At 39.9% G+C, this 25639-nt stretch overlaps 1 protein-coding gene and 1 long non-coding RNA gene across 2 annotated transcripts; one reads left to right on the plus strand and one right to left on the minus strand.

Moving 5' to 3' along the window:
- Positions 1-421: 421 nt before the first annotated feature.
- HSD17B7 (hydroxysteroid 17-beta dehydrogenase 7) lies at positions 422-22966 on the minus strand. The gene is given in 10 exon segments (XM_047784046.1): positions 422-662; positions 665-742; positions 3900-3998; positions 7855-7911; positions 8623-8727; positions 12504-12698; positions 16312-16426; positions 17538-17630; positions 20517-20720; positions 22821-22966. Coding segments are annotated over 10 exon segments (1005 nt in total). The 5' UTR covers positions 22856-22966; the 3' UTR covers positions 422-638.
- Positions 22512-24061, plus strand: LOC125129398 (uncharacterized). The gene is made up of 2 exons (XR_007135471.1): positions 22512-22715; positions 23597-24061. It is a non-coding gene; the product is annotated as an uncharacterized LOC125129398 (long non-coding RNA).
- The last annotated feature ends 1578 nt before the right edge of the window (positions 24062-25639 follow it).

Here is a 25639-nt window from a genome sequence, read left to right on the forward strand (position 1 = left end):
AGTAAATCATTTTTGCTGCAAGATTACACCCATTAAAATATGGTCATGAAAACAAGTTGGTCACTAATAAACAAATTTGCAAATGGTGTTAAAAGTCAGGCCCAATAAAAGATACTTTTAAAATAAGAAAATGATAATTCAACATATATGCTTTTGTTAGCATGACCAGTTAATTACACAGCCATCTGTGTTAGGACTGTTAAAAGCGCATGTGGAGGAAGAAGTAAGGTACAAAACCTTGAAAAGCTGCTCATGAGGGAACAAGGCTAAGACTGTCACTCGGAGAGTGAGCACTACTTCCTCCTGCTGGGGCAGGTGAAAATGAGAACCAGTGTGTGCCTGTGTGATGATTAGTCAAGTCTACACCTCATCCCACGAAGTGGAGTCTGGGCTCCCGTTGGCAGAGCAAATAAACAGATACTTGATTGGGTGACTTAATTTTAATGTGACACCATTCTTAAGAATAACTGACATTTTAGCAATCTTTTCCTCAGGCACAGCCCTAGAGGTGATTCTGAAATGAAGGAAGAGACTATCAGAGTTCATAATTTACCACAAATTCGTATCATCCCCCTCAGTAGAAACCGACATGCTCCAGAATCCACAGACGGTATGCAAGGTTTCAGAGAGCCTCATCATCAGCTCTGGTTATCAGTTTTTTTTTAATGGTAACCCTGACATGCTTTTCCAGTTCCAGTAAGTTTTGGTAACATTTTTCAGCAGTGTCTTCATCTAGGTCCATCTGGAAAAGAAGCAAAGATAGTGATAACCAGAAAGAAAAAGTGAAATAGTATTTGAATAAGAGGAAGCCACTGAACATATGTAAGAGAACCAAAAAAGGGAGGCTAATTGGAAAGGGCTGTGGCTGAAGCCACATGAGGTGTTAGGAATCCTGATGACACATTAACTCTCAGTCCAAACTCCACCCCTCACCAAGCCTACTGAGGCTTCCCTTAAATAGTACAACAAAGACCTGAGCTTTGCTGTCTCCCCTAACTCCTTTGTACCCAATAACCGAAGACATTAAACATCTGTGATAGAAGGACAAAAGGGGAAAATCAAGAGGTTTTAAAAAAAATTTCTAGGTGTTTCCATTGTGGCTCAGTGATAACAAACCCGACTAGTATCCATGAGGATGTGGGTTTGATCCCTGGCCTTGCTCAGTGAATTAAGGATCCGGAGTTGCTGTGAGCCGTGGTGTAGGTTGCAGGCTCTGCTCGGATCCCACACTGCTGTGGCTATGGCGTAGGCTGGCAGCTGCAGCTCTGATTAAACCCCTGGCATGGGAACTTCCATATGCCATGGGTGCAGCCCTAAAAAGCAGGAAAAAAAAAAAAATTCTAACCGCTGCCCACCTCCTAATTTGATTTCAGCTGGGCTCAATTCCCTTCTCATATCCAGCCTCCGCTGATGCTAGAGGTACCTACCATGTGGCTATGTTCTAGCCAATGAGATGTAAGTGGAAGTGTTGTGCAGTACTACCCAGGACTATCTTTCCATCTCCCTTTTTCCATACCGCTGCCCTAAGACATAAGGATGAGGGCCACACCTTGGGGACAACAGAGTGGTGGTGGAAGGAACCTGGGTACATGACAATTTGCAGATCTGCCAGGATAACATAAGGCTTCCTTTCTCCAATCTGCTTTACATGCAAGTAATCTAAGCTCTTTTTTTTTTTTTTTTGTCTTTTTAGGGCTGCACCTGAAGCATATGAAGGTTCCCAGGCTAGGGGTCCAATCAGAGCTGTAGCCACCAGTCTACGCCACAGCAACGCAGGATCCGAGCCTCATCTGTGACCTATACCACAGCTCAGGGCAATGCTGGATCCTTAACCCACTGAGCAGGCCAGGGCCAGCAACCTCGTGGTTCCTAGTCAGATTTGTTTCCGCTGTGCCACGACGGGAACTTCTAAGCTTCTATCTTATTTAATCTACTCTTATTTTACATTCATCTATTTTGTACAAAATCTAATTTTAACTGATATACTATATGTAAAGGCAAATGTTTAGCTCCCATAAAATAAAGTGTTGTCTCTTTTCAGGCCAATACAGAGCTTAAACTATACAATAAGAGCTTAAACCCCACAAAGCAAAAAGGCTAAAAACTAAGCTTTATCACATTTTGGAAATATCATTTATATTAATTCAATCATGTTAGAGTTTTTTCCATTTCATAACTGGAAGAGGTATTATAGATCTCTTTAGTTCAACCCAGCCTTTTTAACAGAGCAAAAAGCTGACTCCCAAAATTAATCAAAGGTCAAAACACTCAGTAACGCATTTCCATGAAATTCTAATAAAATACTTCGATGTATAGAATTAAACATTTTCTCCTCTTGGGAAAAATCATTCCCTCAAAATCAATACTTAGCAAATTTAAATAAATTCGGCCTAAAAGTAAGCTTATTATTTTACAAGAGAGTTCCCAAAGTGTGTTCTTTGGGATGTTATTAAGCATTACATAAAATTTGAAGGGGAAAAAAAAAAAGGTCATACAGTTAAGAACAACTTAAGAGGAGTTCCTGTCGTGGCGCAGTGGTTAACGAATCCGACTAGGAACCATGAGGTTGCGGGTTTGGTCCCTGCCCTTGCTCAGTGGGTTAACGATCCGGCGTTGCCGTGAGCTGTGGTGTAGGTTGCAGACTTGGCTCGGATCCCGCGTTGCTGTGGCTCTGGTGTAGGCCGGTGGCTACAGCTCCGATTTGACCCCTAGCCTGGGAACCTCCATATGCCGCGGGAGCGGCCCAAAGAAATAGCAAAAGACCAAAAACAGAACAACTTAAGAAACACCAGGATTAAACATGTCAGGAATATTTCTTAATTGCATCAACTGCTCAAAGCCTTTACTGGGCTAAAGTGCATTGTGCACATCTCTGAAAGAAGGGAATATAATATGAAGCATTTCTCAAACTCATTTTGCTGACAAACTGCTTTTTGTAAATCTTCTCAAGGAACTAGTATCCCACAGAACATATTTTGGAAAACACTGGAGGTTCATCAGTTCATTTTTAGTAAACATATACTATGGGAAGCAGAGGGCATGATTCCCCTTAGACCTCAAACTACTGACATACAGATAAGATCACTGCCAATTACGACTATAACTTACTTGCTCCAATCTAATTTTGTTGTGCCAATGCTTCCTCACAATATACTAGGCAGTAAAAAAAAAAAAAAAAGGGAGGCTAAAATACACTTTATTCGTAATAAAAATACAACAAAAGCAATTCTTACAGGGTCGAAATAAATTTTCTCATTTCCTAATATATAACTGTGTTTAATTTCATTTAAGAAGATTACACAGAGTCTAAAAAATGAAGCACTCATTTTTTTCCTCAAACTCCATCACCTGCCTCTTCTAATAACTGTCACAAGAGGAACTGAATACTCAAAGGAAAGCTAACTTCTCTCAGAGAGAAGCTTAAATTTCATCCAATTTGTGACACATTTCTTGAGTACCTTCCATGTGCAAGGCAATGTGCTACGAAAGGGGGTGTGATCCCCCTCCTCACAGAGCTTATCCTGGGACAAGGGGGCCCACCCCTGGATGAATACTACACAAAACTTGCACAAAAGGTCAAAGATGCCTAGCATGGAAGCACCTGACCTGAGGTAAAAGGTCACAGAAGACTGAGAGAAAAGCTGAGATCTTAAGGATAAACGATAGAAATGAATCAGCAGAAACAAGAAGGGTAGGAGCAGCTTAGGAGGAGAGAAGGTGTGCCAAGGCTCAGAGTCAGAAGGGAGCAGACAAATGAAAACAGGCCAGTGTGATGCTAGCAAGCAAAGAGGGGAGACCTAGGGGAGAGAAGCTGGGCAGCTGGTGGGGCTGCTCAGGAACCCAGGGACCAGTCCATCAGCCCAACAGCAAGCTCAAAGGAAAACAAAGGAAGCATTCACCTTTTTGGACGTTACATAATTGCTGCCAAAACCAGTGGTGGCACTCAGATATTTCACCAGAGGATTGAGAGACTCAGGCTTTTGGTGGAAAACCCAGACCTGGAAAGGAAGAGGGTGTAATGATTCTTCTTTTCTGCTGAAGGTGAGTGAGGCAGGAAGGGGTTTACAATTAGCACTTTACACAGCCCCAAAGAAATTCTAAAAATCCTCCTAAATAGCATCAGCAACCTGCAATGCCTTCACAAACCACTACTATAATTTGAAGGAAGTAGGACAGCCTGCTTACTAATGTTAAAATTTTATTTAAAAAAAATATGGCAAATGATACCACAGGATAGAAATTTATTTTAAAAATTTGAAAGTTTTATTTAAAAAAAATGATGGTAAGTGATGCCATAGGACAGACATTTCAGTGGGTTGTTTAAATAGGCTATATTGTTTATTTTACCACAATAAAACTTGTAGAACTCAAAAAGGAAATAAAAAGTGGTAAAGGTAAGTGATGGAAATACTCATCAGCTTGATAGTGGTAAAGGTTTCACTGGTGTCTAGGTATGCCAAAACTTAATCATACATTTTATTTTTTTTTATTTTTTGTCTTTTTTAATGATACCTCTTAAATATGTAATATGTCTACTATAACTCAACAAAACTTAAAAAAACAAGCAAAAAGTGATATAAAGAAAACATAGCAAAAGAGAATATAATAGATCTGAAACGTGGTTAAAAATAAATAAATAAGGCAAAAAGCCCTCATATTTTAGCTGTCTCTTAGTTTCCAAATTAAAATTCATGGCATGTGAACCTGAGCTTATTTGGAGTGGGTACTCAATTCATGCCAGCAAAGTGCAGGTCACTGATGTAATACTGCATTTTATTAATAAATGAATATGCATATATACAACAAAGATGTAAAAAATCTTCCTCCTCTCCCAATTTTCCAGCCACCCAGTTCTCCTCTCTAGAAGCAAGAACTCTTGCTAGTAGCTTGTATATTCTTTCAAAGAAAATCTATTTTCTTAAAAAATATGTATCTACCATAGATTGAAAACCCTAAAGACACTACATAAAAATTACTTGATATGATCAATGAATTCAGCAAAGTAGCAGGATACAAGATTAACATTCAGAAATTGGTTACGTTTCTGTACACTAACAATGAAATATTAGAAAAGGAATACAAAAAACAATACCTTTTAAAATCACACCAAAAAAAAAAACCCTAGGAATAAACCTGACCAAGGAGGTAGAAGACATATGCTGAGAACTAAAAAACATTAATAAAGGAAATTAAAGAGGATTTATGTGTACATGTATAACTGAATCACTTTGTTGTACAGGAAAAAATATCATGACATTGTAAATCGACTAATCTTCAACAAAACTTTAAAAAATGAAAACAAAATAAGATTCAAAGAAATAGAAAAATATCCCATGCTCCTGGATTAGAACAATTAATATTGTTAAAATGGCCATATTACCCAAAGTGATCTGCAGACTTAATGTGATTCCTATCAAATTACCCATGACATTTTTCACAGAACTAGAACAAATAATCCTACACTTTCTATGGAACCATAAAAGACCCAGAATTGCCAAGCAATCCTGAGGGAAAAAAACAAACATAACTCTCCCAGACTTAAGACAATATTACAAAGCTACAATAATCAAAACAATGTGGTACTTGTACCAAAGCAGACATACAGACCAATAGAACAGAATAGAGAACCCAGAAATAAACCCATATACCTACAGTCAATTAATCTTCGACAAAGGAGGCAACAATATAAAATGTGAAAAAGTCTCTTCAGCAAGTGGTGCTGGGAAAATTGAACAGCTGCATGTAAATCAATGGAACTATAACACACCCCCACACCATGCACAAAAATAAACTCAAAATGACTTAAAGACTTAAACATAAGACATGACACCATCAAATTCCTAGAAGAGAATATAGGCAAAACATTCTCTGACATTAATCATACAAGTGTCTTCTTAGGGCAGTTTACCAAGGCAAAAGCAATAAAAGCAAAAATAAACAAATGGAGGTAGTTCCCACTGTGGTTCAGTGGTAATAAACCCAACTAGTACCCATGAGAATGCAGGTTTGATCCCTGGCCTCGCTCAGTGGGTTAGTTATTCATTGTGTCTGTGGCTGTGGCCAGCAGCTGCAGCTCCAATTCAACCTCTATCTAGCCTGAGAACTTCCATATTCCAAACATGTGGCCCTAAAAAGCCAAAAAAAAAAAAAAAAGAGCCCTAATCAAACTTACAAGTTTTTGCACAGCAAAGGAAACCATTAAAAAAAAAAAAGGCAACCTAAAGAATGAGAGAAAATAGTTGCAAATGATGTAACCAACAAGTGCTTAAACCTCTAAAATACACAAACAACTCATACAACTTAACAACAAAAAGCCCAACTGAAAAAGGTACAGAATACCTAAAAAGACATTTCTCCAAAGAAGACATATGGATGGCCAGTAGGCACAGGAAAAGATGCTCAACATCACTAATTATTAGAGAAATGCAAATCAAAACTACAATGAGGTACCACCTCACACCAGTCCAAATGGCCATCATTAACAAGTCAACAAATAACAAATGCTGGAGAGGACATGGAGAAAAGGGAACCCTCCTATACTAGTGGTGGGAATGTAAATTGCTATAACCACTATAGAAAACAGTATGGAGTTTCCTCAGAAAGCTAAAAATAGAACTACCCTATGATCCAGCAATCCCATTCCTGGGCATATATCGAGGCAAAACTATAATTCAAAAAGATACATGTACCCCTATGTTCATAACAGCACTATTCACAATAGCCACTTTAAAGTTTCTAAGAGAGTAGATTTTAATGTTCTTAAACATTCTGACCACAAAAATTACATGAAGTGATGGAGGTGTTAACTAATCCTACAGTGGTAATCACTTTTCAATACAAAGTATCAATCATTTCAACACATTGTATGTCACAGTGTTATAGGTCAATTACATCTCAATAAAGCAAGAAAAAATAACAGACAACAAATAAATAAAAGTACTTGCTTCTATTATCAATTTGTGTCCCTACAATAAACACATTTATTTCTACAATGTTTACCAAAACGAGAGTGCCAAACCAATTCCCTTAATGATTTCCTTAGTTAATTTCAATTCAGCTATAGTTTAAGACTCTGCTAAGTAAGAACACTACAGTGCTGGGCTCTCAAGTTTTCCAGATGCATAGCAAAAATCCTGAAGGAGCTAAGTGGAATGAGGGGAGACTCACAAAGAACTGACTTTAATACAACGGAATTTCAACCAGATGGGGTAAAGCACAGAGGTCAAATAAGTTTAATCTTGTATGATGATTCTGATCCATTAGTAGAGGATGCCTTGGGGACCTTGAGTTGAATAATATTCAGAGATGTCATTTGTGTAGAACAGAAAAGAGTATTCTGATCTGTTAGTAATCTGACACTGATGAGGAAACACATGTAATCTATTTGCCATGTGTGATTTAAGGAAACACACTCATTTTCTAATAAAGTGACAATCATTGATTCTGTAATATTAACGGGGGAAAGAACACCTTCATCTAAGGCAGTGGAGCTGGACTCTGCTGCCTCGACTCTGGACCCACAAAACACACCTCCTCCATGGGAAATCTCACACTGACTACCCAGCCAGCATCTCATTTTGCCTGCCCCTCCAGTATCCTACTGCCCAGTTCTTCTCGGGCTGCAGGCATGTCTTGCTTCCACCTAAGTGTTGTCCTCACAACCATGAAAAATACTAAACTTTCAAAGTTCACTCCTAATGCTCAGCACTCAGCCTTATGGGCTACCTTCATCCAAAACAGGACCTTGATTATTCGAGCTCGTTCTCTTATCTTCTCTGTTAAGATTGTTTCTAAACCAGTGAACAGTTTACATCTGTGAAGTAAATGCAAGATACCGAAATTCTAGTAACATACCAGTGCTTCTGTTCCATTGTACGGTGTCAAAGTGAAAGCATTTGCAAAAAAGCGAATCTGAGAAAAAGAAAACAATAGTCATTTTGTGGTGGTTTAGAGTCAAGTCATGAAAGCATTATTCACTTATATGTTAGAAAAGAAACCTGCATTTCTTATCATAGTACTTTTTAAGTTTTGAAAAATAAATAAAATATCACTTTATCGCTCCAAATCAACCACTTTTAACATGAAAGCACATTTCCTTTTCTTCTTTTTTCTATGCCTGCCATAATGGAGGGGTATTTCTTCCTGAGCTCTACAAGGGAGGGGTATTTCCTAAAAGCGATTTCTAATATGTGCCAGAGGAACACAGGTCCTGCAAGATGCTCAAAATATAAAATAAACAAGCAAAAACATGATTCTATGATACAATGTACAATCATAGCCTTCTTGGGAACTTTCATGCATGTGACCACACTAACAGCTCAGAGAAATCCCATTTAATATTGCTTAACACTGCTTTCCCCAAATTATGCAATCATAGAACTCTTGGGATCTATGGTGCATAATCAAAGAAACATTGTCTTAAAGAAAAGTGGACACTCAGACGGTGGTGCAGTGGGAATATCAGATGGTAGGAGCAAAGGTTACATATTAGGTAAATTTAAAGCCCTTGAGTGAAATGGTATTGTGCCATCTTCAGGTTCTATTTCTTAAATCATTTCCCAATCCTTAAACAGACCTTTTTGGTTCCATCTTAAACTAAGAAAAGACATGGGTGCCACTTACCAGCCATATCATTGGCATGATCAGCATCCACACAAAAGGAGATAAAATTCCATATGTCAAGTTGGTCAACATGGTCCCTGGACACACCACACTGGAATATAAACCCTGGGAGCAGAGAGAGGGGTAGCAATCAATTTTAATTCAATACACATTAACCAAATCCACTTACATGCTAGTTAATAAAGGAGATACACAAATAAGCCAGGAATCTACGGCATCAAGGATTTAGGCTTTAAGTTGTCCTTGAAGCTGGTTATACCATTTCAGTTTAAGAATCATGAGAACTCATTATAAGAGGCATACAGGATGCACAAGTCTAAGAAAATGTCTCTAGTCTCATGACACAATAAAAACAACAGCCAAGCTTGAAACCAGTTACCTGACTTTTCCATGTTATTGACTTAATTGAAGCTCAGTCAACCAATCAAAACAAGCAGTTGAGATTTTTAAAATAATAATAAAAAAGACATACACGGTACAGTCTTTGCCTGAATGAAGAGTGTGATCTAGTCAATACAGCAAAACCTCATGTGTGTTTGTTTCCCTACAGGAACATAAGGCCCATCACTCTAGCTTGAGGTGGGAGCTCCTGGCATCAGAGAGAAACAAAGGGCTATGTGGTTTCACAAAGACCTCCTCCAACTAAAGATCTCTAGGGCCCTTAACCTAGGATTCCTCATTTTAGAGAGATCTGTTCTCTGAAGAGAGGCCCAGTTAACACAGAGCACACAGTAGTTAGAAAGGGACCTGGGTAGTCTTTAGCAATCCTTGGCGCCACTGGGATTTGTTTTACTAGTTTATTTGGTTTAAATTTTTACTACAGTTTACCTTAGTTTGATATGGACCATTTTAATTCTTATTTTTATCACTTTTAATCTTATTTTTTCTTTTAAACAAAAGATAGAAAGTGCCAAAAATAATGGGGAGTTCCCATTGTGGCTCAGTGGGTTATGAACCCAAGTATCCATGAGGATGTGGGTTTGATCCCTGGCCTCGCTCAGTGGGTTAAGGATCCGGTGTTACTGTGAGCTGTGGTGTAGGTTGCAGAGGTGGCTCAGAGCGGCTGTGGTGTAGGCTGGCAGCTGCAGCTCTGATTCAACCCCTAGCCTGCAAACTTACATTGTCCCCAGGTGCGGCCCTAAAAAACAAACAAAAAAAAGAAAGTGCCAGTGTGACAGAGACAGTTCAGTGGACCGAAAGCACCCTGAGCATCAGAGGCGGGCAGTGGGCAGCTCTCCTTCCTTTTTCCAGTGTGCGGGGGCCTGGCGGTACCTTGCATGGATAATCCAGCTCCCAAGAGTCCCCTTGATTTACCAACAGCCCTCTGAAAAATGTCAGGAGCCTCAGATACCGAAAACTACCCCCGAGAATGTTTTGCCCCAAAGATAGCTAAGGAAAATTTCTAATTCTGGGAAGCAGCCAGGAAGAGATAGGGCCTATTCAGCCCTAAATGAAAACATCTGTGAACTAAAATCCAGGGCTTCCAATATGTATGGCTTTCTGACATTAAGCAACAACAACAACCAAACACAAACAAGGAGGCCGTCTTATCCAAGACTACAGTCCCTACACATGTTTAATCCTAGGGGTTGAGTGTGATGACCCTGAATATTCCCACAAGACTGTGGCTGGGAGGGGTCATTCATGGCTGGCTAGAGTCTGTCAGGCAGCCTGTGTGGACCGGAAACATTTCCAGTAATACAAGGCCTCAAAGGGATGGAGTTCTTTCTTAGCTACTTGGCTCTTCTTTTTTTCAAGGAGAAAAAAAAAAAAAAAAAACAACAAGGGGCTGTGAACCAACCACACAGATGTTAGGAGGCAGCAGCATTAGCTAAGTCTCCCTTTTTTATAAAAGGTAAAATTCCCAAAACTCTCTTGACAATCGAGACGAGGAAAATTCTCAGAGCTTTTTATGAAAAGAGAAGCTAATCCACTCTGGCCTTCCCCTTAAAAGGCAGCTTCCAGAGGGCAAGCAGTTTGACAATTTTTAAACATCTCAAGAAACCTCAGAAGGAGGCTCACAATGGGACCAACACACACTGGGTTCAAATAACAACAGTAATAATAACAGCCAACACACACATTTGCAGATCACATGACCACAGGCCCATAGACATCTACACCCACACATACCTGCCACATATACAATCACATTCACACACATGCACGCCCACAAAACCCACGCATATGCATGTGGATATGCACACTCATGCATCTATATATGAACATAAGCACACACACCCCCACCTACTCACACCCACAAGTGTGCAGACACATGCACACACATGCATATTTTGAGCATGAAGCACCACTGGGACTGCTTCACACCAATCCTGTCATTCAATCCTCCCAACAAATCTATGAGGCAAGCATTCTTATTATCCCTGTTTTTCAGATGAGAAAAATGAAGTGCAAGGAGATTAAATACTTTGTCCAAGATTACAAAGCTGGTGATAGAGCCAGGATTCAAATGCAGTTCTAGAGAATATGCTCTTAGCTTCTACTTTTACACCATCCTCTTCACTAAGAGGCTTGATTTCAAGAGCCAGATCTCAGAAGCAAGAATTCCATCAGGTAAAAGTCTCCGTTTCAGAATAAATCAGGTCTAGACCACATAAAGCTTAGATTTTTGTATCTAATGCATGATCAAAGAAGTTCCCTTAAGGGCAGAGAGCTTCTTCATTGTCTTTTTTTATTTTTTCTTCCTCTTCATTTCTAGGCCTGGGGCAGTACCCAAAACATGGTAAGTCTTTTATAAATATTAGTGGAATTAAATGTCTCCCCAGTCCCACATTCAAACAGCACAGTCAAAGCAAACAAAGGGAAATACCCATGGGAAAGACTAGAATTTGCAGTTAAGATTTTAGACCTGGGCAAGAGAGACATACAAAGAAGCAATGAGTTCCAGAACACAGAGGCCACAAGGAGCCAGCATGACTGACAAGGGCTGCTCTCTAAACCCAGGGTCCTCACAGAGACCAGGATCCACTATCCAGGAGTTCCCACCATGGTTCAGCGGAAGCAAATCTGACTAGCATCCATGAAGACACAGGTTCAATCCCTGGCCCCCTCTCAGTGGGTTAAAGATCTGGTGTTGCCGTGAGCTGTAGTGTATGTCACAGGTGCAGCTCAGATCTGGTGTTGCCGTGGCTGCAGCATAGGCCAGCAGATGTAGCTCCAATTTGACCCCTAGCCTGAGAACCTCCATATGCCGCAGGTGTGGCCCTGAAAAAAAAAAAAAAGAAAAAAAAGATTACTATCCAGAAGGCTAGTAGTTAGAAATAACTACTGATTGTCCTGTAACATCTGATACACTAAACACTGGGTGGCAGCATGGCTTAGGAAAAAGTCCAAGCTATAAAGTCATACAGCTTTGGGCTCAACTCCAAGCTCTACCATTTACTAGCTGTGTGGCTTCTGGGTAAAGGACTTAATGGCTCCAAACTTTAGTGTCCTTGTATGAAAATTAAAATACTCAGACCTAACTCGCTGTGATGGGAAAGGTATTAAATGACGTACTCAGATGAAAAAGTACAGCACCTAAAACATAGCAAGTGCTTTCTAGTAGCTATTGATATTATTAGTAGTGTCATTCTGTTGTATAATTATAGTTCCTGAAGAGCTACAGAATAGTGAATGAAGCCCCCTGCAAAATACCCAAAAGGTCAAGAGACAATTATCTCTTCCCTAAAACTTTCCTAAACACAACTATCAATCTTAGTCATGTCCTGTCTTGTCCTCATAGCAATCCTGCTCCAGAAACAGTACTTCATATCCTAAACTACAATAGTTAACAGAATCCCAGCCATGTTACTAGGAAATCCACTGCAGTTCAGATATCACTGCCCTGCCATTTCCATATCACTGAGACAGGGCCTCACCTGCTGGTTAAATTTCCGGTTCAAAGCCACACTCAGAAGGTCTATAGCATATTTGGAAGAGCTGTAGGGCTCCTGGCCTTTGCTGTGCTGGATGTCCTCAAGGCTGAAATTAGATTTCCTTGCATTGCGGGATGATGTCCAAATGAGCTGAGATGGACTGTCACTGTGGCACAGAAGAGATTCCAGTTCCCGAATCTGAATGAGGGAAGAAAAAAAAGGACCAAAAAGTGTGTTAAAATATATTTGGGGAGGGGGACAGGATAACATTTTTTTTTAAGCATTTCTTTCCTTCTTTTTTTTTTTTTTTTGGCTGTGCCCATGGCATGCAGAAGTTTCCAGGCCAGTGATTGAACCCAAGCTATAGCAGTAACAACACCAAATCCTTAACTCCTAAGCCACCCAGGAGCTCCCGGGATAACAATTTTGAAACCACTATAAATGTAAACTAGAACTGAACAGGTGGGCCACTGTTGGAGTGGGGCATTACAGGAAAGCAAGGGAAGGAGACTAGACTGATCCCTGCGGTAAGGGACTTGAGTTAGAGGCATCAGCTTGAACCCATGTTTTGCTTAATAGAAATACAGATGGTTAAATATAAAATATTTATAGATTATTTATAGATAAATGGGTTAGTATGCACATAGATATGTCCTTGCTCTGTTAGCTGAGAAGATCTAAAAGCAAATGTAATCTGAACATCAATAAGCACTCAGATCTTGCTTTCTAATGCCATTCTCCAATAGAAGGAATCAGATTTCCTTAGAGAAATGGCTGATTCTGGGACTAGGACAAGAAATATACAAGATAAGCCTGAAACATCCTGTGGTGACAGAAAGGACATGCTCACAACAAAAACAGAAAGCCATAATGAGGATGGTATGTCAAAGATACAGGAGTTCCAACCAAAAGAGCTCCCAATGGCCCAAACCTGAGCAGGAAAATAAAGAAGTACGTATAATTCAAAGTAGAAAATACACATCCATGAGTCCACATGGATATAACAAATGATTCTTTTCAGCTTTTACTGAGGTATAATTAACTGATAAAAGAAGTAAATAGAGGGAAATAGACAAATCTCCCTTGCACAAAAATTCCAAATAATTTATATACCTACTCCACCCTTAAGGAGGTCAAGTACAGCCACTTACATGTGTGCCACACGTAAGTAACTCTCTTCCAAAAAGTACAGAATGTAAAGGGAGAAAGAAAGCAAGTAACTTTACAATGGAAAAACTTGATAAGTACTACATCAAGTCAGGATCAAGGTAACATCAATACTAAGTCATATTAACAGTATGTACTCTTGATAGGAGGGTGATAAGAATGGCACTTTATCTCCACTAAACACTTTTCTCAAGCCTAACCATGAGAAAACAGACACATCCCAACTGAGCAGCTGTCTATACAATACTTGAGCAATAATCCCAAGGCTGTTAAGATCATCAAAAGTAAGGAAAGTGTGAGAAACTATCACAATCAAGAAGAGCCTAAAGAGATGTGACTACTAAACACAATGTGGTATCCTAGATGGGATGCTAGAACTAAAAAAGGACATTACACAAAACAGACGAAATCTGAGTCAAGTATGGACTTTTGTTAACAGTAACGTATCAATATTGGTCTACCAATTGTGACAAATGTACCACACCAATGTGAGATGTTAATAATAGAGGAAACTGGCATAATGTATGCAGGAACTCTCTTTGCAATAATTCCATAAATCTAAAACTATCTTAAAACTAAGGAAACCTTTCAGATGGGCGATGAACATTTACGTCAAATGCAGTCAAGAGAACTCATAAACACAAGATTAAATCATGCTCAACCAGCCACCTGGTTCCATGGCTGTACTACTGCACAGGGCCTTGAGTATTACAGAGATTATCTCTGGTCTTTTAACAGCTGTAAAAGCTTGGCCACTTTATACATAACCAAGCAGGGGAAAGATCCATTACATAATGCATTTACACCTGTACCTAGAATCCAAGTTGTGTTCCCTAAAAAGTGGTAAGATTCTGAAAACTAATCTGGGGAGAGCAGAAGGTATCATAAGCCTTCCTATTATTTTACTTGATAATTTGATCCCCAAGCCCCTGCTGATATGCCTGCCTATATAAGGATATACAAGAATAAGTCACATCACCAGGACGCCTGTTATAATTGTGCCCATGACCACAACTCTCCTCTGCCGTTCCCCCAAGCCAGATTACCCAAATACTAGATTTTCTTAACAACTTGATTTTATAAATACTAGATTCATCAAAAAATTAACAGACTATTAATACCAACAATTAACTTATCCTCTATCATTGCCAATTAATTTAATAATTCAAAAAGAGGGTAAAGAAAAAGGAGAGGATTATAAAAAGATAAAGGAAATGTTAGATAATGGATCTCTGTAGAGTTATAAAACATGATCAGCTCTCAAGCCCATCCTGACTACATTTTTAAAAAATTAACTTTTGTCACTGAAAGGTAATATCTCATTTTTTTAAAGCCCTAAAAGATATAGAATGAAACATGAATCCCCCACTCATTCCTGATATCCCTGGAACCTGGTTCATCAAAGGCAACCACTGTTCCAAACTTCATTGGTATCATTCTAGAAATAGTATATACATGTATACACAGTGTGTAAAGATACATATTTTTTCTGTTTGTTTATACAAGTGAGATCACACCATACAAATTACAACCTGCTATTTCGTCTCAATAATAAAATACTGGAGGCTGCCCCAAGTAATTGCAAAAAAGTTATCTTTTTTTTTTTTTGTCTTTTTGTTGTTGTTGCTATTTCTTGGGCCACTCCCACGGCATATGGAGGCTCCCAGGCTAGGGGTTGAATCGGAGCTGTAGCCACCGGCCTACACCACAGCCCCAGCAATGCGGGATCCGAGCCGCGTCTGCAACCTACACCACAGCTCACGGCAACGCCGGATCGTTAACCCACTGAGCAAGGCCAGGGACCGAACCCACAACCTCATGGTTCCTAGTCGGATTTGTTAACCACTGCACCACAACGGGAACTCCCAAAATAGTTATCTTATTTCTTCTAGTGGTTTTATAATATTCCAAAGTTGGCATCTATCTTCAATTATTGTATATACAAGCTAGTCCACAGGAGGTCCAATTTTGAGGGAAATCAGGCTTAACATGAAAAAAAGCATTTGTGAATATAAAAGTTCTGTGCAGGCAAACCCAGCATCAGGAGTTCTTCCCACACCAAGGAGTTACAAATAAACAACTGGCAACAGACCCAGGCATTACTCAAGTCTAGATGGTAAAGCTGTCCTGCGAGATTAAACCTGAGGCAAAAGCACAGAACAGCGTAGATACATCCCTTGCTTAAATGCTACACATCCCTTGCTTAACTTTTTATGTGTGTCTGGGATTGTAACACACAAGTCCAGATGCCTAAGAAATCACAAATCAAAACAGTAAAAGATTAACTGTGAGGTACTGTTTACTAATGGCTCGCCTATTATTCCCCCATCCTATCTGATACCAAGCCCAGTTTCAAAGACCATTTAGAACAACACTGGTGCACTTTCTCAGTTCCGTACGTTGTTTCTGATAGCATTTGAGTGTTCATTTCTTACTTTCTCTCTGCTCTCTAAAGCTGATGTCAAAAGAAAAAAAAAAATACATCAATAGACTGCTTTAGGGAAGCAATGGTTTCAACAAGTAGAGTTATCACCCTACTTAAACAAACTCTTAAGATTGAACATTAGCCATAAACTAATGAGCTTAACAAGTGTTTAGGATCATAGCACTAAGGGTTGGCTTATTAAGCCCAAAGCCTTTTTACCAGGATAAAGTGGCCAAAGATATTGGTTTCAAACACCTCCTGGAGCCCATCAGCAGTGATCTTGTCATTCTGGGTCAACAGTCCTTCAGCTGTGGAGAACACATGAATCGCTTTTCTGAAACAGCAGAAGACAACTGCATCACGCTTTAAAGCTTCTTTAAGGGAAGATACTAAAGAGACACCCTTTCCTGCCCTCTCCCTCCCCAACACTATATTTTCCTTAAGTCTAGAATAACAGGAACAAAAATTCCTATTTCTCAGCATGGTTTAATGTGAGTACTAAATCAAATGCAAAAATGCTTTCTTACCCCCAATTCACAGAAGTCCTTCCATACTAAGCTCATACTACCAAGAAGAAACTGAGTCTCTCAAAAACCTTCTGCAAAAACTGTCTCTACCTCTTTCCTAATCAGGTTACAGGTAAACTTCTCTGGGGCATTAACAGCTATGCCAAAAAGAAAAAGTCATCCCCTGCACAAACTGGTGTTTAACTGATGAACAAAATATTTATTTTTGTTTAAACAAAAAATTATTTTTATAATAATTTGTATTACTGTTTTATCACTGGGAATTCTTGAAGCATTGAATATATTAATACAGTGGTTTGCTGTGAGATCAATGTAGTAGGTCAAGACCAGTGTGGGATTTTGTGTGTAGGAGTGTGTGCTGAATGGCAAAGTAAAACAAAAGAGCAGTGCAATAAGTAGCATGGGATAAGTGTGAGAATATCTATTTAGGAATAAGTATGCTGGGTCACAAAATAAAATCTATTTCTTACTGTAGGATGTGGGTAAACATTTTTAGAAGCCGCTGTACTAACATGTATTGAGAATCTTCCAGAAAGGTATTTAGTTCTATACATTTCCCCAGCCTATGGTCAGACCACCTGCCATACAGCTGGGAAATGCTTTTAAAGTCACCTTCCTGGGTCTCACTGACGTCTCTGCCTAGTTCTGAAATGATTTCTCTAATAGCCACATTCAGGTAGACCTTTTAAACAGTCAAGCATTTGGAATGTTCTGGGGACCTAGAACACCATAAGAATCATGACTTGCAACATTCTGCACAAAGATGAAAACTTTTCTTTTGTGACAGGGCTGCAACACGTCCTTTTTGCCCTCATTCTTCTCAATGCCTTCTCATCCCCTCAACTGAACCTACTGAGGGCAAAACTAGGCAGAAAAAGACACATCTTCCTCCCAGTTCATCTATAAGATGGAAATTACCTTGAAAACAGGCTACAGAAAAGTGCTTTTATATTTAGCTGCGGATTAGGCATGATCCCAGCATTCAGATATACATAGTCTAATCTCTGAAACCTGTGAACAAAACCAAGAAAAGACTATTAGTTATCTCTAGAGCAACTAGAATAAAGGAGGCCAAGGAAGGACAGAAAGTATTTTCTAAACCTAAAAGCATAGAAAGCTAAAGCCTCAGTGTCACTTTCTCAACAGTTTTTCTTTAGCAATGGTAAATATTTGAGTATTCCTTTTTTTATTGTGGCTTCAAACAGAATTTGGAGAGCTGTAATGGACTTTTAAGTCAAACCTTCTCTAATCAATGCTCCTTCCAGCTTAGTTCTCCTAATAAAGCAATGTGGCAACTTTGTATTAAACCCACCCTCCCGGTCTTAGAAAGTTTTTTGCTTTTTCTTTTAATTCACTTCTTCCCTCACTATTTACCCAATCTGATCCATCCAAACTGAAAGCTGAACGCCAAGATATCTACTTAAGCATTAGATTCATGTGGAAACTTTTCCTTGCTCATGGCCAGGTGCTCTGAGTCATTAAATGATGAAGGCTTACAAGAATACAATGAGATTACTGAAGCTGAATGGGGATAAGGCACTTGCAATAGCCTTCCTCTAGGATAACCTATTACAGAGAGATTGTGAGATGCTGACTGGAGAAAGCTTTTTCACCAACATAAGCCTTAATCTAATTGTATTCTTTTTAAGTTGGTTTCAAGACAAGTAAAACCTGCTCTCATAATACTTATAGACAACATGAACATTCAAAACATCTCCTAAAATTCTATGCATCACATTATCTCTGTGTCCTCTGTATAGCCCAGAACAATACAGGCCATAGCTACTAAAGTTGGCATCTTAGAATCATATCTGCTCACCAATACAGATCACATATGTTTCTTGATCATCCTGTAAGTAATCAACAGCCACATGACCCTAATTATAAATGCTTACATTGATACCATCAGGTTATCCATGTAAGGGCCACAAAAACAGCGCAGATCCATCTACTGCTGGTTATACCATTACCAAATTTGCAAACTTTCATCTGAGTATATTAACAAAGTTTGCTGGGAATAGAGAAGAAATATTTAACCAAGAGTGGAAATTGCAAATTTCCAAATTGAGGTCTGCCTGCAATAAAGTGGCATACTTACTACTCTTTCAGCAAGCATTAATGATTGACACAATTACTCTATTCTGGATAAAAGAGAACCACTATTATTAGTTTCCATCTGCACATAGCTAGTAGAACAGTATCATAGGTGGAAAGACCAGGTGTTAGGAATGATGCCGCTTTAGCCAACTGGAAGGGATCCTTCTCAAGCTCTCTCCAGCTCTAACTCCAGGTCAATAATCAAAGATATCTATATGGGCCATTAAGTGTAGGAGATCCTTCATACAAGCAAGAGGTCTATCTGGACACTGTCCCATATTCCCAACTTTGTGACTGTCACCATCACCATCATTTCCTAAATTTGGATAATATCACTCATCTCACAGAAAGCTGTTTTGGGGATTTAAATAAACACATCATACCTGTACTTAAATGCTACACACAGCTGGCACAACTCACTTATTGTCTTAATGTTCCCTCTCATCCCACAGCCTTGCTGTCTTAAATTTTGGCTAAATTACTAAATATCTTACCAAATACTAAATTACTAAAACTATGACCACTAAATATCTTGAACCTTTGAAGGCAATTGAGAACAGTCAATACTATGAATGTTACAACTTAAAATCTCAAAAGTCAAGTGTATTGAAATAGGCTACTACTAACAGAGGATGAAGGTTCTTTTCTGTAAATAAGCAAATGTAGCTTAATTGATACAAAACAGATGAGAGTGCCAACTGGCTGAGGTTTTGGGAGAGAAAGACTGCAAACATGACTTGAAATTCATGACTTCTGACTTAAGGGTTTTTAACTTAGTAGGGGTAGTGACTATACAGTTTCACAGACTTGGAGACACATTATGGAAAAGTAAATGTGGAACCTAGAATATCTCAGTTTTTAGGAAGGTAATGTGGCAGAAAATTCTAGGAGCTCAGCAGCAGAGGAGGGAGAAACCATATTTACAAAGGGCTAAAGCTGCTAAGAGAACTGGGGTGAAGAAAACTGGTTTCATTTTGTAACTTGTACATCTTAAAAGCATAATGCAAATGGCTATCAATAGTCAAATAAAATGCAAACTATTATTCTCAGCCAACGCTTTTACCAGGAAAGTCTTCCTTATTTACAGTGAACTTCATTTCATTGTCTAAAAAAAAAAGCAGCTCTTGCTCCCTCGGGGCCTCAATTAGAAAAATTTACTTAATAATTCATTAATTCAATTAAATTATTAATTATTTCAGATATTGCTAGGGCTCAGCATGGACTAACACAGGGGTTTTATTTTTTTGACCATTCAATTCCTCTTAGAATTAAAAAAAGAAAGCATGCCATCCCTCTCTCCAAAAAAAATGCATTGTGCACCTCTATGCAATTTATTGTACACTTTCTGGGAAGTTATACATCTAAAGCCTCTATTCTCTCACACACTAAATATTTATCAAATGCTTATTATATGCCAATTACCATCCAGGAATGGACAAATTTTTATTAGTCTGGGGAAGTTTCTTCACTTACTGGTATCTGCCCTACCTTCTTAATGAAGTTCTCATGTGAGAGAAAGGTGCAAAAAGTGCATTCAAACATCAAAGGAATTACACCAACATATGCCTTCACAACTGACCACAGGTCAAAGTGTACTCACAAATTAATCTTCATGGACTGGTCAAAATTATGATTGAGAATGAAAATGTGGTACCGAGATATAACGGGTCACTCTATACAGATTTTCTCAGTGTAACTTCTTATAACTCACCTATTTCTTTTTAGATTTTCCTGTCCTTATTCCATGAGCAGTTGTGTTGCACAATCATGTGAGAGAAAATTTGACAGCAAGAGGTATACCTTTCCTTGAGCTCTTTGGAGGCCCGTAACACCGATGACAAGCTGCTGACATCCATTTGCACAGTGGTGACCTCGGCGGCAGGGTGGGAGGCAAGCAGAGAAGCACGGACAGCCTCCGCTTTACTCAAATTCCTGCAGGCCAAGCACAGGTGAAGTCCATCGTCTTCCTTCAGCAACCGCCTGCAGAGGGCTAGGCCAACGCCACTGAGAGGACAATTCAATTACGGAATATGCATTAATTGAGATGGTGCCAAATAGAGGCATTTCTCTCTGGCTCAAAAGGCAGATTTTGTCAACCTGGGCTCCCATCAGGAGCCCAGGGTAGACAGAAAGGACTCAAAAATAATGTAAAGAAGGGAGGACCCCCCCCCACCTCTAATACTCACTTGCTCAGGACAATGTCCAGTATGTGTTTTTCTCATTCCACAAAAGCTCGACAATGCAAATAGCTGGACTGCAAATGAGAGCTATCCTTTTAGCATTTCTTTTAAGACAGAGTTTATTTCACCAGTGGTTTTCATTTTACAATGATTATGACACTCATAAAAGTGATTCAGTACATTACCAGCAAATAGTGAAAAGAGCATCTTATTATAAGTTTCCTGTGTGCATGTTTTACTTTGCTGTCTAGGTTCCTCAAGGACAAGGGCCCTACTATCTGTTGGTAGCATTGCCACTATCAGGAACACTAGGAATTCCTGATAAGGAACGGATGAATCTTTCAGAAAGAGGTATATGTAACATGGCAGGGGGTACAAGTCCCTCTCAATTACTATCACTGAATAACCAACAGGAAGAGAAAGAATTCTACATGATTAAGTAGAACAGAAAAAGAGGAAATAGAAGATAGGTACCAGGAAGGAGAAGCAGGGATGAGCACTTGTGTCAAAAACAAATTACCCACTTCAGAAAGAGCATTGTGAAACCACGCAGTAGATGGGGATAGCAGTCAGACCAGGCTGGCTTATGGCAATGGAAACCTGAGTAAATGAGTTTTCTTCCAAAATGTAAGCTGATCCAGGCAAAGGGCCTAGCACCATCAGCAATCAGTTGGCCCTCCCAACAGAGGATCAAATATATTTTTATTCACTCTCATTTAAGAACAGGCCTTTACTATAAGTGTATATTTACACATAATATATACAAATGAAGCAAACACACAAAATCAATTCTGACTTATTTGAGCAACTTCAACATAGGAAGCACCATACCAGGTGTTAAGATCACTCAAGAGAGAAGACACACTAAAATTCTGTACATCACAGACACCTACCAGGTTTGGCTTAGTTAACATGGAAGTGGCTAGATAAGTAAAAATAAACTAATTTTATGTATTTACTTTTTTTTTTTTTTTAATGGCCACATATGTGGCATATGAAAGTTCCCAGGCTAAGGGTTGAATGGGAGATGCAGCTGCAGGCCTATGCCACAGCCAGGGCAACAGTGAATCTGAGCCACATCTTCTGTCCAAGCCTCAGCAGGATCCTTAACCCACTGACCAGAACTGAACCCACATCCTCATGGACATTGTGTTGGGTTTGCAACCAGCTCAGACATAATTTCGAACTAATTTTAAATACCATTTAACATAGCCTCAGTCTTAATTCCCTCAAAACTCCAAAAGCAACAACTACGAATGTGGTTTGGTTAGTTTCATCCTCCACACACTTTTTCACTGAAATGCAAATGACCAACCTTGGAGTAATCACTCACTGGCAGTAATGGTTACTTGCACTTCTTCCATGCCTTAACAGGAAAAAGTTACTTTTCTCTGAGTTCCTGGAGAATATATACTAGATTTTTAGATCTGCACATGGAATGTGATTTTCTCCCCCCACTGTTCTAATGCTCATGGACCTTGAAATTTATCTAGGGTCGAAGTCCTGCACAGATAAAACACCTGGAGTGATACAGCCACCCGGTCACAGGCAAAATGCCCAGGCACTGATGGTAAAAAGTGATGAGAAAGTCGTAAGGGGGCGAGGTCTGCGTGGGAAGCGCCGTTTTCCTGGATACGAGCAGGATCATCACAGAAACACGCATGTCTTAGTGGCGTTCTATTTTCTTTCTGCTGTCATATTTAATGCAAAGCACCAGATACTGAGCACTTCAAGAGGCCGGAACGCCTGGTATCCCGTGCAGTGGAGGACCCAGGAGAGAATGGGACAGGGTCTCAGTCCGAGTCCCCACAGAGGCAAGGTAAGAGAAGGGAGCTCCCGGGACGGTCAGGGGCGAGTCATCCCGGCGCGATACTTCCTGTTCCCTCAGACCCCCGCCCCGCCGACAGGCAACCAAAGACCTCACCTGCTAGCCCCGGTGATCAGTACCACCTTCCGCATCGTCTCACACACCAATGCAGCGCTAGCCAAGCAGGTATCCGGCAAAGCTTCTCGGAAGCCCTTTTGACCCACGCCCCGCCCAGGCCACGCCCCCAGCCCTTCAATCAGGGACTGACGAGGCCCCACCTCCCTTTTGCGTCATCGACTCCGCTGGGCCCTTTCTCAGTCGCAGCCAGCCTTTGGCTCCCGGCTCCTGGGAGGGGATGGAGTGAGATAGGCCGAGGGGTGGAGCCGCGTGTCGCACAAGGCCCGAGCCAATCCGGGCTCTCCCCGCCCCTCTTGGGCGGAGGTGTACCGCCCGTGACCTTACATGCTGCGGAAGCCTTTGGCGTTTGCGTGGTTGGGAATTGCATCCAGTCGGGGGCATTGGAGCGCTGGTACCAGGAGCGCATAGGGTCCGTACCCTGTCCCCTAGGATTGGCACTTCACCGCAGGAACTCAGGATATTTGCACCAGAGCTCCTTATTTTATTATTTTATTCATGCATGAATTACCAATTTCCAAAACTTGGAATATGATGTGGAATCAGAGACTCTCGGATTCCATAGGCGATAATGGGTCGTGTACTGTAATCTCCTATTTAATGTGCCTCCTACTCTTTGTGCTGAAGGACCCTCTTCGTTTTTCCAAGCCATCCCAGATAGGTACTTTTGGAATATACAATAAAAATAAATCCCTAGAAAATGAAAGAAAAAGGTATACAAAATACAAGCCTCATTTTTTTTTTTTTTTTTTAATTAGATTCAACAGACTTGAGTACTCTGCCAGAAGTTCTTGTAGCTCATCAGGTTAAGGAGCCGCCCTTGTCTCTGGGAGAATGTGAACTTCCATATGCCACAGATGTCGCTGTAAAAAGAAAAAGCAAAATGAGTACTCTGCCAAACTGTTATAAAAGTTTCTAATGTTTAGGTTTCTGGATTTATCGTGGACTGGTAACAATGGGACTGTCACCGATCCAGGCCCACACTAAGGAACACTACTTCATGTATCAAACTATGGAACATACTTTACTTCATAGCCTCTTTCAAAGTTTTCTTTTTGACTAGTACTGTTCTCTGAAAGATGTAAGACAGAACATTTATACTGGCTTTTGAATATCCTAGAGCTTTTGATTAATTTGATATTAGTTTAGAATTAGATAACTCATACCAATAAAATTAGATTGAAAGAATAAATGTGATTATTAAAGATTTGATTTCTAAATCATTAATACTTTATTATTTGGGTGGAACTCAGCTCCTATCCTTATCCCGTTTTCAACTGTTGTAAAGAGACCACAATTTAACAATATTTTCTGAAAGCCCTAAAATAAACTTCATACAGGGCTGCAGTCTTGCAATCCTTTCAACTGCCCAGTCGCTAGATAGAGGAAAGAACCATAAGTCAGCAACAGAGGCATCAATGATTTATTATATGGGGAATCTTACATGTCAGAGGCAAAGATCCTGGAGTGACATCCCACTGGGTATGGCCAACAGCAGGCAGGACACTGGCAGCAATTTTTGCTTCACAGGAGAGAAGGAGAATATCAGTAATTGCAGACATGATGTCAGAAGGGCTCCTTGGTTACCAAGGACAACCTGGACATTCTTCCCATAGTTCCTTGGGTTAGTAACTGCTGCAAGGGCTGCTGTTTCTTATTGATAGACCAAACATACTGGAGTCATTCTGGTCTGAGGGCTAGAACAATAGTTACCTGGGTGTTGGGCTGATTTCACAGGTAGTTACTCATTTAACTTTCAACTTAGGAGAGGGAGGCAGTCATGCACCTAAGGTAAGGTGAGGCAGAGCCAGGTTGAGCAGGGTTGTACAGAGAACAAGAGAGAAGCCATCTTGCAGGCCTGATAGTGCACTCCAATTTTTAGAATCTAGAACCAAAGTCTTCTTTTAGAGTGTCCTAGAGATCAGAGATGACATAAAATGAATAAGAGAGGGGACACAATGTGTGGCTATCCTATGAAAAACTCATTCCTACAAGAAGGAGGGCCCAGACTCTGGAGATTCAGCATCCTCACAATTTTAGGATGACAACCAGTGTAGGACTGACTGTGAGTTAAGTGAAGGCCTGAAGACTCCATAACAAGACCAACGGATTCCTTCCGTCATTATGTCCATCCAAACCAAGTGAGGAAACCTCAGTTTCCTCTTCCTTCTTTCAGCTGAAATTGCTGCTTTCAAGGTTCTGCAACTTTTGAAAGATGGAATGAACTGCTAGAGGTGCCAGAGAGACCAGGAGAATAGAACACTGTTGAAGACATATATTTAATTTTGTATTTTAAAAATATTTTATCACATATAGGACACTGCTCAATAAGTCATTTTTATTGATAGGTAAGTAGGTATGGCTTTTATCATCCCAAGCTTGTCATCTCGAGGTTGTATTACTCATGGGCTCTTTTCCTCAAAACTCAAAGAAAACATGGTACACAGTGATCCCATTTATCCTTGACAAACCTTGGGCACATAATCAGAACAGCAAATATAGCAATTCTACCTTCACTCTTCATATAGTGAATTTGCCTCTACTCTAAACCCTGGAAACAATCTCTGGTTTCTTTTATCATGTCTGAAATAGTTCTTATGCAGAAAAAGATGAGTGAAGGGATCTTTCGTCTCCATAATAAAGCTCTGTTCTGGGTCCTCATAAACCCCTCCAGAACTAACTTGCCTCTGGTTTGCAAACAGGGGCAAAAAAACAGCTACCAAGAAAGCCATGTGGGTTGTATAAGTTGCTTGTATATTCTAGAGATTAAGCCCTTGTCGGTTGCATCATTTGAAACTACT

Source organism: Phacochoerus africanus, chromosome 6, assembly GCF_016906955.1.
Source record: "Phacochoerus africanus isolate WHEZ1 chromosome 6, ROS_Pafr_v1, whole genome shotgun sequence".
NCBI classification, from domain to species: domain Eukaryota; kingdom Metazoa; phylum Chordata; class Mammalia; order Artiodactyla; family Suidae; genus Phacochoerus; species Phacochoerus africanus.